This window comes from Lemur catta, chromosome 13 (assembly GCF_020740605.2).
Source record: "Lemur catta isolate mLemCat1 chromosome 13, mLemCat1.pri, whole genome shotgun sequence".
NCBI lineage: Eukaryota > Metazoa > Chordata > Mammalia > Primates > Lemuridae > Lemur > Lemur catta.
The window spans coordinates 76,308,380-76,323,500 of record NC_059140.1 but is presented as its reverse complement, the minus strand read 5'-3'; the positions used below and the strand labels follow the sequence as shown (position 1 = coordinate 76,323,500).

At 38.3% G+C, this 15,121-nt stretch overlaps 1 protein-coding gene across 2 annotated transcripts in view; it reads right to left on the bottom strand.

Annotated features, from left to right (window-relative positions):
- Positions 1–15,121, bottom strand: part of FLT1 (fms related receptor tyrosine kinase 1) — a 163,443-nt gene that overhangs the window by 65,955 nt on the left and 82,367 nt on the right. For both annotated transcript variants that reach the window (XM_045566841.1, XM_045566842.1), the window contains exons 12-14: positions 14,377–14,485; positions 8,089–8,397; positions 3,165–3,311 (exon numbers count right to left, since the gene is read on the bottom strand). In XM_045566841.1, coding sequence (XP_045422797.1) covers positions 3,165–3,311; positions 8,089–8,397; positions 14,377–14,485 — 565 coding nt within the window. The remainder of the gene's footprint in view (positions 1–3,164; positions 3,312–8,088; positions 8,398–14,376; positions 14,486–15,121) is intronic.

Genomic DNA, 15,121 nt, shown 5'->3' with positions numbered 1-15,121 from the left:
CTAATAGTAGCATACTAGAATATTTGTGAAAAATTTTATGTAAGAATTTATATGACCTATTTTAGATATTCTTCTTTTGGGCCTCAGAACATCAAAGAAAGCTAGAAGGTGGTGGTGGAGGTATCTTTATTATTTTGTTTTAGGGTTGCTTGGCATTTCAGCTGACTTATTACCTCTGACACTTTCCAGTGAATTCTGACAACTCATTGGACAATTTCTGTATAAATGAGGTGGGTCAGCGGTAGCATTTACCAAGCTATGACTTAATGTTTACTTATCTAAACCTCATCACATCCCTGGGAGGTCAGTATTATCCCAATTTTATAAATAAGGAAATCAGGGCTTAGATGGTAAGGACAAGAAAGTTGCCCAAATTCTTACATGACTCAGGAGGGCAATGCTGGGACCCAAACCGTGATCTCCCCAGCACGTCATCGTCTTTCTCTGTTGGTGGTAGCTGCCTTGGCACATTCTCTTGTCTCGTTTATCCTCTAGTCCCATAATAGTCATGAACTTTCAAAATTGTTTTAATTCTGATTCCTTAACCCACTTCCAAATTATGGAAACTAAACTTGTATCACATTTACTTCTTTCAAAGAATCACTCAACATCTTATATTAATTTTTCATAAGTGTATTTTGTGATCAAGTAAGTTTGGGCAGTACAGAACTGAAAACCACCATTTACCATGTTTCTTCTTTGGCTCTTTAATATGCTAATGTGAACTCTGAATCTCTAAGGGGAGGATATTGCATGCATTCTTCCAAAAGCTATTTATTTATTCCTGTATTCATTCCTCCTTTTATTCTGGTAGAACATCTCAGGGGATTAGTTTTCCATGAAATTACCCATCTTGGTAGTGTGCCATCTTGGGCAAATCACTTTACCTCTTTGAGCCTAAGTTTTCTATTCTACATATTGGACTAAAGATATTCCAAAGGTTCCTTCAGCTTTAAAAATTCTGATATAGGCCCCAGCCCCACCCCAAATCAAAGCATTTGTACCACTAAATGAACTTGCCAAGGCTAGATTAAGATTTCCTGAGAACCACTTATTTGTTCATTCATGGAACTTTTATTGATTACCAAGCTCTGTGCTAGGTTCTGAAGATATAAAGACAAGATACAAATGAAACAAATAAGATATACTGTCTGCCCTCTGGAGGGGAGACATATATCAACTGGGAGTAAAAAACAATATAGTAAGAGAGCAGTAGAAATATGCATAGTTAATACAGACACACATGAACTGATGATTATTTTTAAAAACTCAGTAAGAGAGAAGTAGAAACATTTACAAGTAATAAAGACTCATGGAAGAGCTACCTCCTATTTGTGGGAATTGTGTAAGGCCTTCTGGAGGGAGAACACCCAATCTGGGTCTTAAGGGATGGGTAGGTGTTAGATAAAGAAACGGAAGGTGCTCAGGCAGGCGGGACACAAGAACAAAAAAAAAGCATAGGGAATTGAAGTGGCAGAATGTGCGCTGTGATCTACAAGAGTTTGGCATTGCTAGAATATGAAGTTCAAAGCAGGGGAAGCTGGCATAAAGCTGTAGGAGTAGTCAGGGCCAGGCGTTAAGGGCTGTCTCTGTCAGATGTTCAAGCTTTGTCAAACTGTGATGGGGAGCCGGTGGGAGACCTGAATCAGGAAAGTGACATGTTCACAGCTGCATTGTATACTGCTGTGTGGAAAACAGATGCAAAGAGAGAAAGGAGATGTGGGGAGACAAGTTAGGAGACTACTGAAGATGTTCATAGGATAGATAATGAGTGCATGAACTGAGAGAATAATGGGGAAGCAGAGAAAGGGATGGATTTGAGAAATATTAGTATGTTGTAGGTATAACCTGCTCAGTCTGGTGACTGATTAGAAGAGGTGGCTGAAGAAGGAGTCATCACCTTCTAGTCTGGATGATTAAGTATATGATGTCAGTATAACAGGAAATGCTACTTTATGGAGAAAAATGATGTAAGAAGATTGGTTTTGGACTTGCTGAGTGTAAGGCCTCTCTAAGGCATTTGTAGCTACCTTAAAATTTGGAGCTGTTATACCACAAGCCCATTCTGTGCCTCAAACTCATATGGAGGTTTCATTTGAGCAGGACTCACATTTAAGGACAGCTCCATATTGCCACTTATTTGATTTAGGTTGTTGGAATACTGCAAATAAATGGCAATTTTATTTTTAATGCAAATATAATTATCAATCAAAAGTAAGTTCAATTTAATCTTATTTAACCATAGAATTATGAGGCAGGCAATAGATAGTGCTCATACTTATTGGTTTAAGTCTAATTGTTTTTAAGAATACAGTCAGCCCTCCATATCTGTGGGTTCTATGGTTTCAACTAACCGTGGATCAAAAATATTCGGAAAAAACATTCTACAAAATTCCAAAAAGCAAAGAATTTCCTATGCACTAAATACTACTTGAATTCACATGAATGAAGTGATGTATAGGCATTGTATTAGGTATTCTAAGTAATTTAGAGATGATTTAAAATATATGGGGAGGATTCATAGGTTATATGCAAATACTATACCATTTTATATAAGGAACTTGAGCATCCATGGAGTTTGGAATCTGCAGGACGTCCTGGAACTAATCCCCTATGGATACGGAGGGATGATTGTATTATTGTTGAAAGAAAATAAATCTATACCCACTAGTTTAGATTCTTTTTTTAACCAGTATGATAAAATATCATTCAAAATAGTATCCTTTTTAAATCATTAAAATTGGTGTAGGTGAATTTAAAATATTATAGATCTACCTCTCTGAACTTTATACATGCCACGTATTCAAAGCTTTGCAATACCTCAAGCCAAGAAACTAACTCTTCACTTTCCCCACTGTCACAGTGAACTGAATCATTTTCAAAGTGCCCCTTCTCATTCCTTTCTGAATGCACTATTGAAATCCTTCCAGCTGGGATTAAAGATTCTGTAGGGATCTTTCTACAGGGTTAGGAATATGGTCTGCGTAAGAACTGGCACAGATATTCCTCATTTGAAGTTGATATAAGCATGAATCGGAGCCCAATGTTTGTAGCTCTCAGTAAGTGGTTCTACATCTATTGGAAGCAGGTGATAGAAATGTTAGGGAAAAAGGGGATGATGAAGGATAAGAAAACCATAAACACAAGGAAAAAATATCTCTTACCGGGTTCTTGTTGTATTTTGTGGTTGTTTTTAAACCAAGTTATCTGAGGCTCTGGGACGCCGTTAGCATGACAGTCTAGAGTGGTGGAGCTGCTGATAGCCACTGTGTGGTCGCTGAGGTTGCGCAGGAGGTACGGTGCTTCCTGATCTAGTGAAGAAAGAAAGGGAGCTGTGATTGCTTGTCAATTTTATTCTTTTATTGTATATGCACATCAACATTATAAGTATATAGAGAAACAGCAAAACTCAACTGTAAGATTTCATTCTCATTTTGTTCCCTAACTTTCTCTTCAATGGTTAACCTACTACTTCCTCTTTAATAAGGTGCTGCAATAAATTGAAATTTGTTAGGACATAGTAATATCAAGGACTACATTCTATATTTTTAGATTTCAGTACAAAGGTTCTTTGCCTGGCCAGCTAGTTTCCTTCCTTGTTTTGAGAGAAGCTTTTCTACACCCAAGGATTTTGCATAATAGTTCAGGGGCTATAAATCAAAAACATGATTTTGCACATAGGCTTGTAATGAATTTCTACATAAATATATGGTGTTGTAGTGATGGGCTAATATAATCTTGTATGTATTTTTATTGATGTGTTTGTGAGGGCATGTTTGTGTCACTCAACTGTCAGTAACCTAAATTGTAAGGCAGCAGACCAAACAGGAGAATTTCTTGAACTTTGAAAGCTTTATTGATTATTTCTTTCCTCCATTCCCTTCCCAAATGCAAGCGACCAAAGGATTAATTCAAGAGGCAGAGGCACAGATTTGTAGTTTTTGCACTATATAATAGTACAAATATTGTATTTTATATTATTTTCTCTTAAAACATACAAATATGATACAATACAATTTACTTTAATAAAATGCCAACCAATATAGTACAACAAAATGAATTTAATACATTAAGATGCAATACATTACAACATTAAAACCCCACATAGCAACAGCAGTACCCCCAAGGCCTCCATGAGTACAGTGTCTCTGTTTAATGAAGTAGTCAGTCAGTCCTGCTGATGTGTATACATTCTAGTTAGGCGGGTACTGGATTGGTAGCTCAAGCTCCCAAGATAAAAGAATAGAAACAACTCCTAATGTCTCTCCCACCCTCCCAAATCATCCCTTTCCCCTCTTGTTGCAAATCCTGGAACAGAAATCAGAAGAGTTTTGGTATAACTTACACATTCTGCGTCACTGGTCTCAATTATACAGTGTGAGCTTTCTCTGACCATTTTTGATTTCCTCACCTTAGTGTACTAAAACTGGGAAGGCAGCTTAGGAGTGATTACAATGCTACAAGAGATGATACATTGCAATGGCTTTGATTCCATGTCCCTGCAGGATTCTGCCAAGTCCCAAAACCTTTCTCTTTTGATTCCTGCAGGGAAACTCTCAGGATTAGCATTCATTAAAGCAATTTAGAAATCCCAGGTTAAAAAGTGTATTATCATATAAATTTTATAACATGTTGAAGTAGTATAACATGGTAGAGTTACTGTTAGGAGAAACAGATTTCTCAATAAATTTTGATTTCTGTAGCTTATCATTAGTCTTCTCATTTTATAAAAAATGAAATCTGAAGGCAAAAAAGAGTGTTGAAGAAAGTGCTCTGATTTATAAAAACTTCTTCAAACATAGGGTGGAATGAATGACAGCAACGACCCTTTTGCCTCTTTCAGCATGTCTTTCCTATCTTATCTTGTCCCCTAAGCAGAACCATTACAATATTGGTTTTGCATTCTGTGCAGTCTGTCAAACAGCTTTTCTTAATTGAAAATGCAACCCTGCATAAAAATTTAAATTTATGATAATTTGTACATGCTTGCTCGTTACAATTTTGACATTTTTACACAGTAAAGACTTCAGACATATCAGTGAAACATGACAAGATAATAAAAAACATAACCATATTACTATTTAGTATCTTTTACAATGGCAAGCCAACTTTGAAATAGCTTATTTAAAACCCAGTTCACTGAGTTATACTTTTAATAGCTTCCTCTAGCACATTTACTATTTCCCATGCATTAAATATGATAAAATAATCTGTCATTGCCCATAGGTCTTATAAAAAGGAAGTCTGAATACAGGGCCCACAACACCCAAATTATTTTCATAGCCACAAACTGTTAACATCAACACAGACAGGATTTGGACTTCCCTGACAGGTGTATTGGAAAACAATGCTTACATAGAAGAGAACATTTTATTTTAACATTAATGTCATGAAGAACTCCCAAAGGCCCTATGTGTACTACACAAACTTCAGACAATAGAAGCAGCAAAAAGGCTGCAGGATAAACATGGGACTCCCAATTAAATACAAGGCTCACATCAACATTCTGAAACATACAGTATTATAAATTTTTCTTTGTACCCATTTCTGAAAAATGTTCTCCTCTGTTAAAAGGAGAGTCATTTTTGGCTACTTTTTAAATGGCCCATCAACCCAGGAATCATATTTTATCAACTCCTACTTTATACATTATAATAATCTATTTTGACATTTTAAACATGAAAGGTACATTGAACCTATATTTGAAAACCTTGATGTTTGAAGTTACTTGATGGAAGTAGATAATAGCTTTCCAAAATTTAACAAATTTAACAAAGTGTAGCTGATCCCTTCAAACTGAGAAAATCAGAATTAATAGGATATTTCCGCTGGTTATCAGTGGCCAAAGATAGCTCCCAACCAGGGTCTCTTACTTTTCAGCGTCATGGCCCCAGAGATGTGCCAGGGCCCGCAGATGCAGAGCTTCTGTTCTCCATCTGGAACGGGAACTGAGGAACCAGCCTCACATCCCCTGCTCCATCTCAATCGTTCTGCATTTTAGGCTCTTTTTTTTTGTCTTTTTCTTTTTCTGTTATCCTCACCTCACTTCATACCCCAAGGAGTAACAAGAAACAAAACCCTCCCAATAGTTTCTTTTTTTTTTTTTTTTAAATCCTCTCCAGAAAGATTAATTATACAGTGAGCAATTAATTGTTCTATGGAATTCTTAAAATTATCTCTTGGAAGTACTTAAAATCATCTTCTGTAAATACTAACATCCTCCCTTCTCCACAAAAATTGCAGTAAGGAGAGGGAAGGAAATAGTAGGTTCTGTACGCCCAATTCACCATTTCTTTCATAAGTGATCCCTAAATCATTCTATTTGCTTTTTTAGGCTAGCAAAAATCGAGGCCCCCAAGTTCTGTGGTACTAAGGCATTGTTTCCTGAACGAACACACTAACTTATAATGAACAAAGACGCCAGGCTAAAGAGCCATAGGTAAAATTTCAAGATACAATTGATTATTCTTTCCTTTGGGCTGACAACTTCCAGGTTACTAATTGTTTTCAGAGCATTAGGGGCTCCATAAAACTGGCATTCTGGGGAAATGCTATTGTTTACTCTTTCACACTTGACAAAAGCAATTCCCACGTGAAAGACAAGTTTAGCGTGGGACAGAGTCTGTTACCTAAAGGAGGAAACAGTCTGGTGAGTTCCCAAGCTTGAAAAGTTGTCATATTGTCACCTCCTATTGAACTGCCCAGCCACTGTGTTTCTCAGCCATGGCTATTTTGGTCATTATAGGTTTTTTTTCTATAGTTCATGCAAGTCACATATAATGATCAATCATAAATTAAAACAACAGAACAATGTATATTAAATTGATGAAAAATGAAAAAGTCACTTTTCCCTCAAATGCAAGCTTAAACAAGATATTAATTACAGTCTCTCTTGATTTAAAAATGGCATGTATTTTTAAATGACTTTGAATTCTGCTTGCATAGTTTTGCCATTTCTTAATCCCCATAAAAACCCTATTAACATTTGCATATGGGAAAAGTGGACTTTTTAATGGACAAATTTTACATTTACATTTAGAAAAATGCATTAAAACTTTGGTTAAAAAATCCTTTATTTCCTTAATAAATTGATTGTGGTACACCTTTGAATGCCATTATTTTAACATGATAAAGTTCTTTAAAGGAATAACCAGGGAGCAAGAATATTTAATATTAAGGCATGATCCACTTTCTTTCAGGTGCTGTTGGTAGCTGTACAGTCCAGTCAGAGGCAGTGAGGAGGAAATCTTCTGCTGGACTAGTCTATGTGGTATTAATTGCATAATTACCTAGATTGCAGGACAGGAGGGAAGTGGATTTGAGTTTGGTGGACTGTCATAATTCACACCTTGATAAAGCTTTACTATTTCCCAATTACACCAACATCTTACATCCCTGGGGCCCATTTTAGAAGCTCCAGTTTGAGATTAATGTGCTTAATGTAAAAAAAAAAGCATTTTCAAATAAATAAGCATTATAACTTGCTATCCAGGTGCTATTTACAAATCAAGAGCAGATGAAATAGTACAAAATAAAACCAGACAGAAGTCCGACAGAGTCTCAAATTCAACTGTACTCATTCTGAGCTGGAAAATTAACTTATTCATGTCCATCTTTGGCAGAAACCAGCATTTGTTTAAATTATTCAGTTTGTGCAGCTTCAAAACTTAAAAATAAAAAGAGGTTGGCATCAAAGTGGAAGGAAAGATCAGTCCCAAGTTGTTGTTTATCAGGCAGGAGGAAACAGCAAGAGCAAAAACACAAATAATGCAGTGCAGGGATCCTCCAAATCCAAATGCGCACCAGGTTGGCCCCAGAGAGCAGACCCCTTGGCCTGAACAGGGAGCCCAGAGCTGGGACCTGGGGGTCTCATTATTACTGCTATCATCTCCGAACTCATTTTGGGAGGAGCATCTCCTCTGAGCCTGAAAGTTAGCAACAGTGACAATAAATCAAGATGATAGGAGACAACTGTTACTTTTCAATGAGTCCTTTAATGTTTTACATTACTTTGTGTGGTACAATCATTCCTTGTGCTTTTAAATTTGGAGATCCGAGAGAAAACAGCCTTTTTGTTGCAGTGCTCACCTCTAATTGTCACTTCTTTCTTCTGAAGGATTTCTTCCCCTGTGTATACATTCCTGGCTCTGCAGGCATAGGTGCCTGAATCTTCCAGGGAAACATTCTTGATGATGACATTAAGAGTAATGGAGTACTCTTTAGTGACGGCCATTTTTTGCTTGCTAATACTGTGGTGCATTGTTCTGTTATTAACCGTTCGCAGTAAAATCCAAGTAATGTCTCTGTATAAGAACTTGTTAACTGTGCAAGACAGTTTCAGGTCCTCTCCTTCTGTAGGCATTTTTTCCAAGTTAACATGAAACCCATTTGGCACGTCTATAAAATAAGAATACAGAACTTCAGTTCATAGAAAAACCAATGTCTCATAATGAGATATTCAAAGATCTTAAGAATTGTTGCTATACAAATTCTCTCAGGATCAGCGTTAAAAAGGATGAGTATTTATCTTTTCATTTTAGGGTAACTCATCAAACATGGCAGGTAGAAGTTCATTCTATCAGAAATGAGGTAGGAAATACAAAACGGATCAGTTATTAGGATGGTACTTTCTCCTTATTTCTCCAAACTTGCTCCTCAAAGTGGAATGTTTTTTCCAACTTGGGATGCTAACTTTGTTTCCCATTTCATTATCACATACAGTACTCCTACTGGGAGGTGGATATGTGAAGTGGGCAAAATAATGAAGTAACATGAGAGCAATTTGTGCTAAAAACCAAAGATGCATTTATGGTCAAACTTATCCAAAATAGCTGGCAAACAGGTGAGAATAGGAAGTCCTAGGTACATGCCAGTCAACACCACTTTGATTCTAAACTTTTCTAGTGAAAAGCAATGGTCACTCACTGCCCTCCTCCTGCTGCTCTCCCAGGTTACTTGCCCTGGTCTTTGGTGGCACAGTGGGCCAGAGAAGAACCAGCTGACTTGCTCAGGACCCCCTTTATGGTGATGGTTCTACTCAGACATAAAGAAGCAAAGATTTCTTCTGAAAATCGAATAATCTGGAAAAGTTGCCAGACTATAAAGTGGATGTGATGGGGGATGGTGAAAGAATAATTAAAAAAATCAAATTTATTCTCAAAAACGTTATAAACATGTTCTGAAGGTGACTGTCATTAAAAGCCACTTTTTTTCATTGTCAATTCCCAATTAACCTTCATCTCCATCTCCCAAGTCCCTCTCGCAACACCCCGTGAGCCCTCCTCCTCAGTATTCCTAACCTGGACCATCATTTAACTTTTGGGTTGAGAGTTCCTTAGTGTCATATTGGACCATTTCACCAGAGAATTTAAAAAAATCACTGGTCACTGGCCCCGAACTGGCCTGCTCTCAAAGCCCTCCAATTGCTTAATACTAGTGGTGTATCTGTATTTAAGCAAAGAATTTGGGCCAACATTTTTACAAAGTGCTTTGAAGATGAAAAGCACTATGTTATGCTATTCTTATTATTATCTTTTGCACACAAAGCTATAAAGAAACCTTTAAACCTTAAGGGGACAATAGTCCAAAATTAGATATCATATCAACTCTTTCCTAAATCTCACTTTGCTTGTTTTTCTGATTTTTCTGGGTTTGGCTTTATTATAAAGTGTCACGTCTGAAGAAATGCCAAAGTATTCATTTGAAACCTGGGAGCGGGGGTGCAACAGTAGCTTATGAAGCTGTCAATGGTTGAAGAGAGAGGATACCAGTGGAGGTTTTTCTGCTTTTAAAATGAAAATCTAAGAATGCGCCAGAAGATGCAGGAGTAGCTGACAGTCATTTTTTCACATAACAATAAGTTGTCAGAAATAGCTCCTCTAATTCAGCATCTTTTTATATTTGGGACATTTTCCAAGCATGAGGAATAAAACAGCCATCAACTTTTACACAGATATTAGAGCAGAGGTATTGTGCACTGGTTGCAATCAAATCATTTCTTACAAGACCACAGGCTTTCCATTTGTGAGGTCTCATCCTGGTAGTTAGAACCCAACCGAGCCCAAGTAACACCATTGAGATCATGTAGAGAGTTTCTATTTACTTTAGTGATTTGAAACTTCCTGTGGAAATAGCTCACAGGTTTCCTGATGGAAGATTTTGTTTATCTTTGCCAAGCACCACCAGGAATCTCAAAATAAAATGCATTTAGTGACATTGGGAAACCAGGGAGATAAGGCAGTGCTGTTCCTGTTTCACCCTCGGTAATTGCTAACACACCCATAGTCATGCTGAGTGCCAGCAAAACAGCAAAAACACACATAGAGGGACAGAAAAGTACCAAATTTGTTTTGAGCCCTGTTTCTTATACTGGAGACATGGTTACTGAAGCTAATTTGGTTTATGTTATCAGATAGCCTCGTGGAAATGGTTATTTCTCAGTATAACCTCTTTGGTATTCTCTTTTGATCCATGGATGATGATGAATAAAATGTCCTCAACTGTTTAATGAACCCAGAGGGATTTTCCCCTTAATTCACGCTGATTTTTTTTTTAGTCTGAGTACAAAAACAGACCCAAGAAAGTATTGCCTTCTGACCCTCAAAATGAAAAATAGAAGTCTTCCCACATTTAGGTATCTGTTGCAGATTCAGCACAATCATCATCACCACCAAATAACACTTGTCCATCTAACGCATAGCACATCCATGGCATCTTACGAGGCATCAGGGAGACGAATCAACCCTTGCTCAGAAGAGACATTCAACTAAGGGTTAGGAGAAAGAGTTATCTATTTATAAAGGTGCATAGGAGTAGATGTTTTGGCCTGATTGAATCAGACATGTGGATTGAGTTCACGAAAGAGACAGGCATAGAAATTTATAGGGATGAGAGGGATCATTTGTCAGGTGGAAATAAAGAAGGGTTTACTTCCACTAAAGAATGGAAATAACATTCTCTAAACACAAAGTAAGTGGTTCCTAGGAAGTTTGACTTGTTTGAAGTAGATTCCATGTACAAGTGAGTGCCAAAGTTTGGAGTTGAGGCGGCTGAGGATTCTAATGGCCACAGTTAACCGGTTTTCATCAATTCAGAAGCAACTGTAAGTTACTGTATTTTAAGGAAGGGGCAACATGACTACAATGAGGTTCAATAAAGATCCAAATCTAGATCTTTAGAGCATTAAAATTTTAGACAGGTACTTTTTAAAGCATTGCCCTGAGTTAAGTAGAAACACTGAACAAATATACATTCATATTTTCAGAAAATGCACATGTAAGGTGCATCATTCCTAAGAGTATTTAGTCTCATCTCTAGTGAGAATAAATCTCATTAACAAAGATTTGAGGAAGAAAAACCAAAACAATTAGTTAAAAATAAATAATAAATGTAAGCAAGTTAATCTAGTGTCACTAATCAAAACTAGAACTTTTCAGGACCAGTAGAAAAGAATTCAGAGGAAGTATATTCCAGGCAATGGGGGCTTGATTGGCTGAACTTGTGTTCAGTTTTAACATTAAAGCTCTTGGATTTCTAGAGGAAAAGTATTGTAGCTTCAAGTAGCTATGTTTGAATTGAATTCTCATTTTTCCTTTCTATGGTTAAGCCTAGGGATCTAGAGCAGGTTTCAAACCCTCCATAGTTATAAACTGTATAATGTAGTGAGAAGTGGGAGGGAATTTCTGCCTGAATTCAGCAGGTGATCAACTTTATCAGCTGGGGCCCTTTCAGCAACAATACCATGCATAGAAATATGATGCAGCAATGAAAAACTCAATGGACGGCCAGATGTTGGTGCTGTAATAAATGCTCGGCATCACTTAACTTTTCTTGAGAACTCTGAACAATGAGGAAGTGAGCGTGACATTTCCTCTGCTCTTAGCACATCCTCTTATAGTACTGTCTTCAGACCCAGGCAAGAAGGGTCCCTGTCCTGGGCCTTTAGATGGCTCTGTTCTGGCAGTACCCCTCCCCACAAAGGGAAGAGTCTGTGGGGCCAAGTGGACATGCCTACCCAGAGCCTGTGTCACTCTATTCCTACATCATGCTTGGGGGTCCCTGAGATCTCAAAATTCCCTATAAAGATGATCTCAAGTCTGCTTCCAGGTTGGCTCAGTCTTCTTCCCTCTTCCCTAGGTCTGGCCTCGTGAGATCAGACGTGCACACCTCTAGGTCCGTCCAAGAAGTGGCCATGGGAAGAATTTGTGAGGGGCATGGGCAGAGTTTGGATGTGTGGGCTGGAAAGACCACCCATGGGTGCATGGCCCCTTGTAGTGTGCGACAGAGTGAAGGGTGGCAAGAGGAGATGGGTGAGCCAGTCCTTCTACATTGCCAGGTGTTACTACAATCTGCTCCGGAACTCTGAGTAGTCCCGAAGTTCTAAACTTAGCCTAGCCTTTCGAGTCATCATGAAAGTATATTTGTGCATAGGAGGCTGAAACATACATAGCTGCTTGTTTGATTGATTTAGAACTTGTCAGTAGTTAGATACGTGGTTTGTGGGCCTCCACTGGTACTCTTGCCTTGGCTCTGAAAACGTCAGGGCAAGCCTGTCCTCTTCTTTACTTATTCACATTCCATCCCTCTCCCTGCCACCCCAAACTGCTGCGAATCCTGCCTCCTTCCTCAGAGCTGCGCTGTCCAATATGGTATATATTGGACATGTGGCTTTTGAGTGCTTGAAATGTGGCTAGTGTGACTGAGGAACTGAAGTGTATTCATTTATTTTATTTTATTAAGTTGATTTAAATTTAAAAACTGAAGCAATAGTGTGCTACTCTTTAAAATTTTGATTACATGTTGAAATTATAATATTTTGGATATATTGGGTTAAATAAAATGAATTTTACCTTTTTTTTTTTTACTTGTTAAAAATGTGGTTACCAGAATAATTTAAATTACATAAGTGGCTTGTAGTATATCTCTATTGGACATCAATGGCTTTAGAGAGTCAGTTCATTCATTACATTGCTTCTGCACACATTTTGATACTGGGACATGTGTCATTTATCATTTCTTCTTTGTATTCTTAGTGTGAGGACTGTCTTCCTAGAAAGACAAGGCTTCAGTGATGTCCCTTCAAGTGCTCAGTACAGAGGTAAACTGTACCGTTTAATGGTGCTCATTAAACTGCCACAAACTTGTGGAATGTTCAGGACAGAACAGGCTTTGCTCATGCTGTTGTGTTCTAAATCGGGCGTACAGCGACTGTTGACTTAGAGGGTGACTTGCTTCCAACCAAATGTAAAGAACAATACAAACTTCTGTATTTAATTAGTCCAAATCATCTGAGATTTATTAGAGAAACAGTCTGTGTGAAATCTGTCTGAATCCTTCTCTAAAAAAGGCCTGTTTCTACTTGGAATGAATGCAAACATGGTTTCCCTTCTACTTCTCCAACATGAGAGAGAGACTGACTTCATCTAGAGTGGCTCTGCTGTGCGCCTCTCCACATCTCAAAATCCCATTTCCTCATCTGGAAAACATGGGAGCTATAATACTGAGTAGCTTCCAGAGTCTCTTCCAGCTCTGACACTATGTGGGTGTCTACTCCAGGCTATATCTCATGGCACAGCTTTGCTGGGGCGTGGCTCTCTTGCCTGAGGCTCCTGTAATCTGACAACCCACATGTCTTATGGAATCAGATCTGCCTATTTCTTTCTGGAGACCCCTTGGCAATTTCTGTGGCCTGCCCCACACAGTGCGGTTTCCAGAGAGTTGGCAGACTGCCCAGGTTTCCTCAGCAATTGGGGGAGTGTGGAGCCAGGCAATTGTTTTTATACTTTGAGCTACTTGCTTCCTTCCTGTACCCAAGGAGTGCCATTTGTATACCTTGGAGGTTTTAAGATTTGCAGAGACCATCATATTTAAGGCTAAAAATTCTTAAATGCTATCAAAAAATAGCCCACTAACTATTGTTAACAAAGCTCACTTTGAGATTTCTATGGGAGAGCCTCATTCCCCCAAAAGTTTATATTACCCAAGTTGTGAAACAATTAGCTTGTTAGTTAAACAAATACCATGTCATCATATGTATTATAATTGGTTTCCTTGATTGTTACTGAACAACTGCTGTATGCCAGACCCTATGCTAGTACTGAAGGGAGTTAAAAAATCAACATGCACAATTCAGTCTGGGAGGGAGGCATACACAAATAACTCTAAAAGAGAATTCAGGGAAATAACAGTTTAGGAGATCCAATGATGTAGAATTCTATTTCTGAGAGCAAGGATGAAAGTACTCAAAATTTGACAATTCTATGGAGTGCTTTTTTTTTTTTTTTAAATCTCTCAAGCTATAAGTACAATAAAAGCAAACAAGATTGAAGAGGGACTGAGGTCACCAGGCTGTCGGTGGGTATAGGATGTGTGGCTTACCTGTGATATAAAAGCTTATGTTTCTTTCCACAGTCCCTACTTTATTGGAAGCCATGCAACTGTAGATTCCAGAAAGTCTAGAGTCAGCCACAACCAAGGTGCTGGCCGTCTGCAAAAGAAAAAGAAGCTTTAGCTAGCAATAGGACAAAGACCTATTTGAACATCCCTAAGCTACTTCAGAGCATTGAAATGATTCAGCTATTCCATTCATTCAGCAAGGACAGTATTGCATGGGTGGTGGTTACCAGAAAGCTCTCCCCTTGCCGAGCCCCAGCAAGAATGGAAAAATAACAGGAAAGCAGGTCCTCAGGAGACCGGGGCCTATGACATCCGACTCATATGAGGGTTTCAATCTTATTTATCTCATGCTGCTGGCGTAACAATTACAGACCCGAAGCCGAGATGTGGGACTGCACGTCCTACCCTACGAGGTGGTCAGTTCCACGTCAATGAGAGGAACAGGTGAGGCTGAGGCCTTCCCTTTTGTTTGGGTGACCTGAGAGCATGGATGCCATCTGGGAACGGGAGCTTTCTCTGCTGTTTGGTTGTGTAACAGGCATGTTAAGTGAGCAAGGACAGAAGAGAAAGTTTGGCACATTTTTTAATGTGCTCAATTAATGTGGAACGCAACCGTGAATGGTTCTGAAGGGGACTGTGTGTGAGTGTTTGTAAATTACGTAATTTCTAGTTCTGTCAATTCCTAATCAAAAAATGGAAGATAGAAGTTATGAATGAATGTAACAAT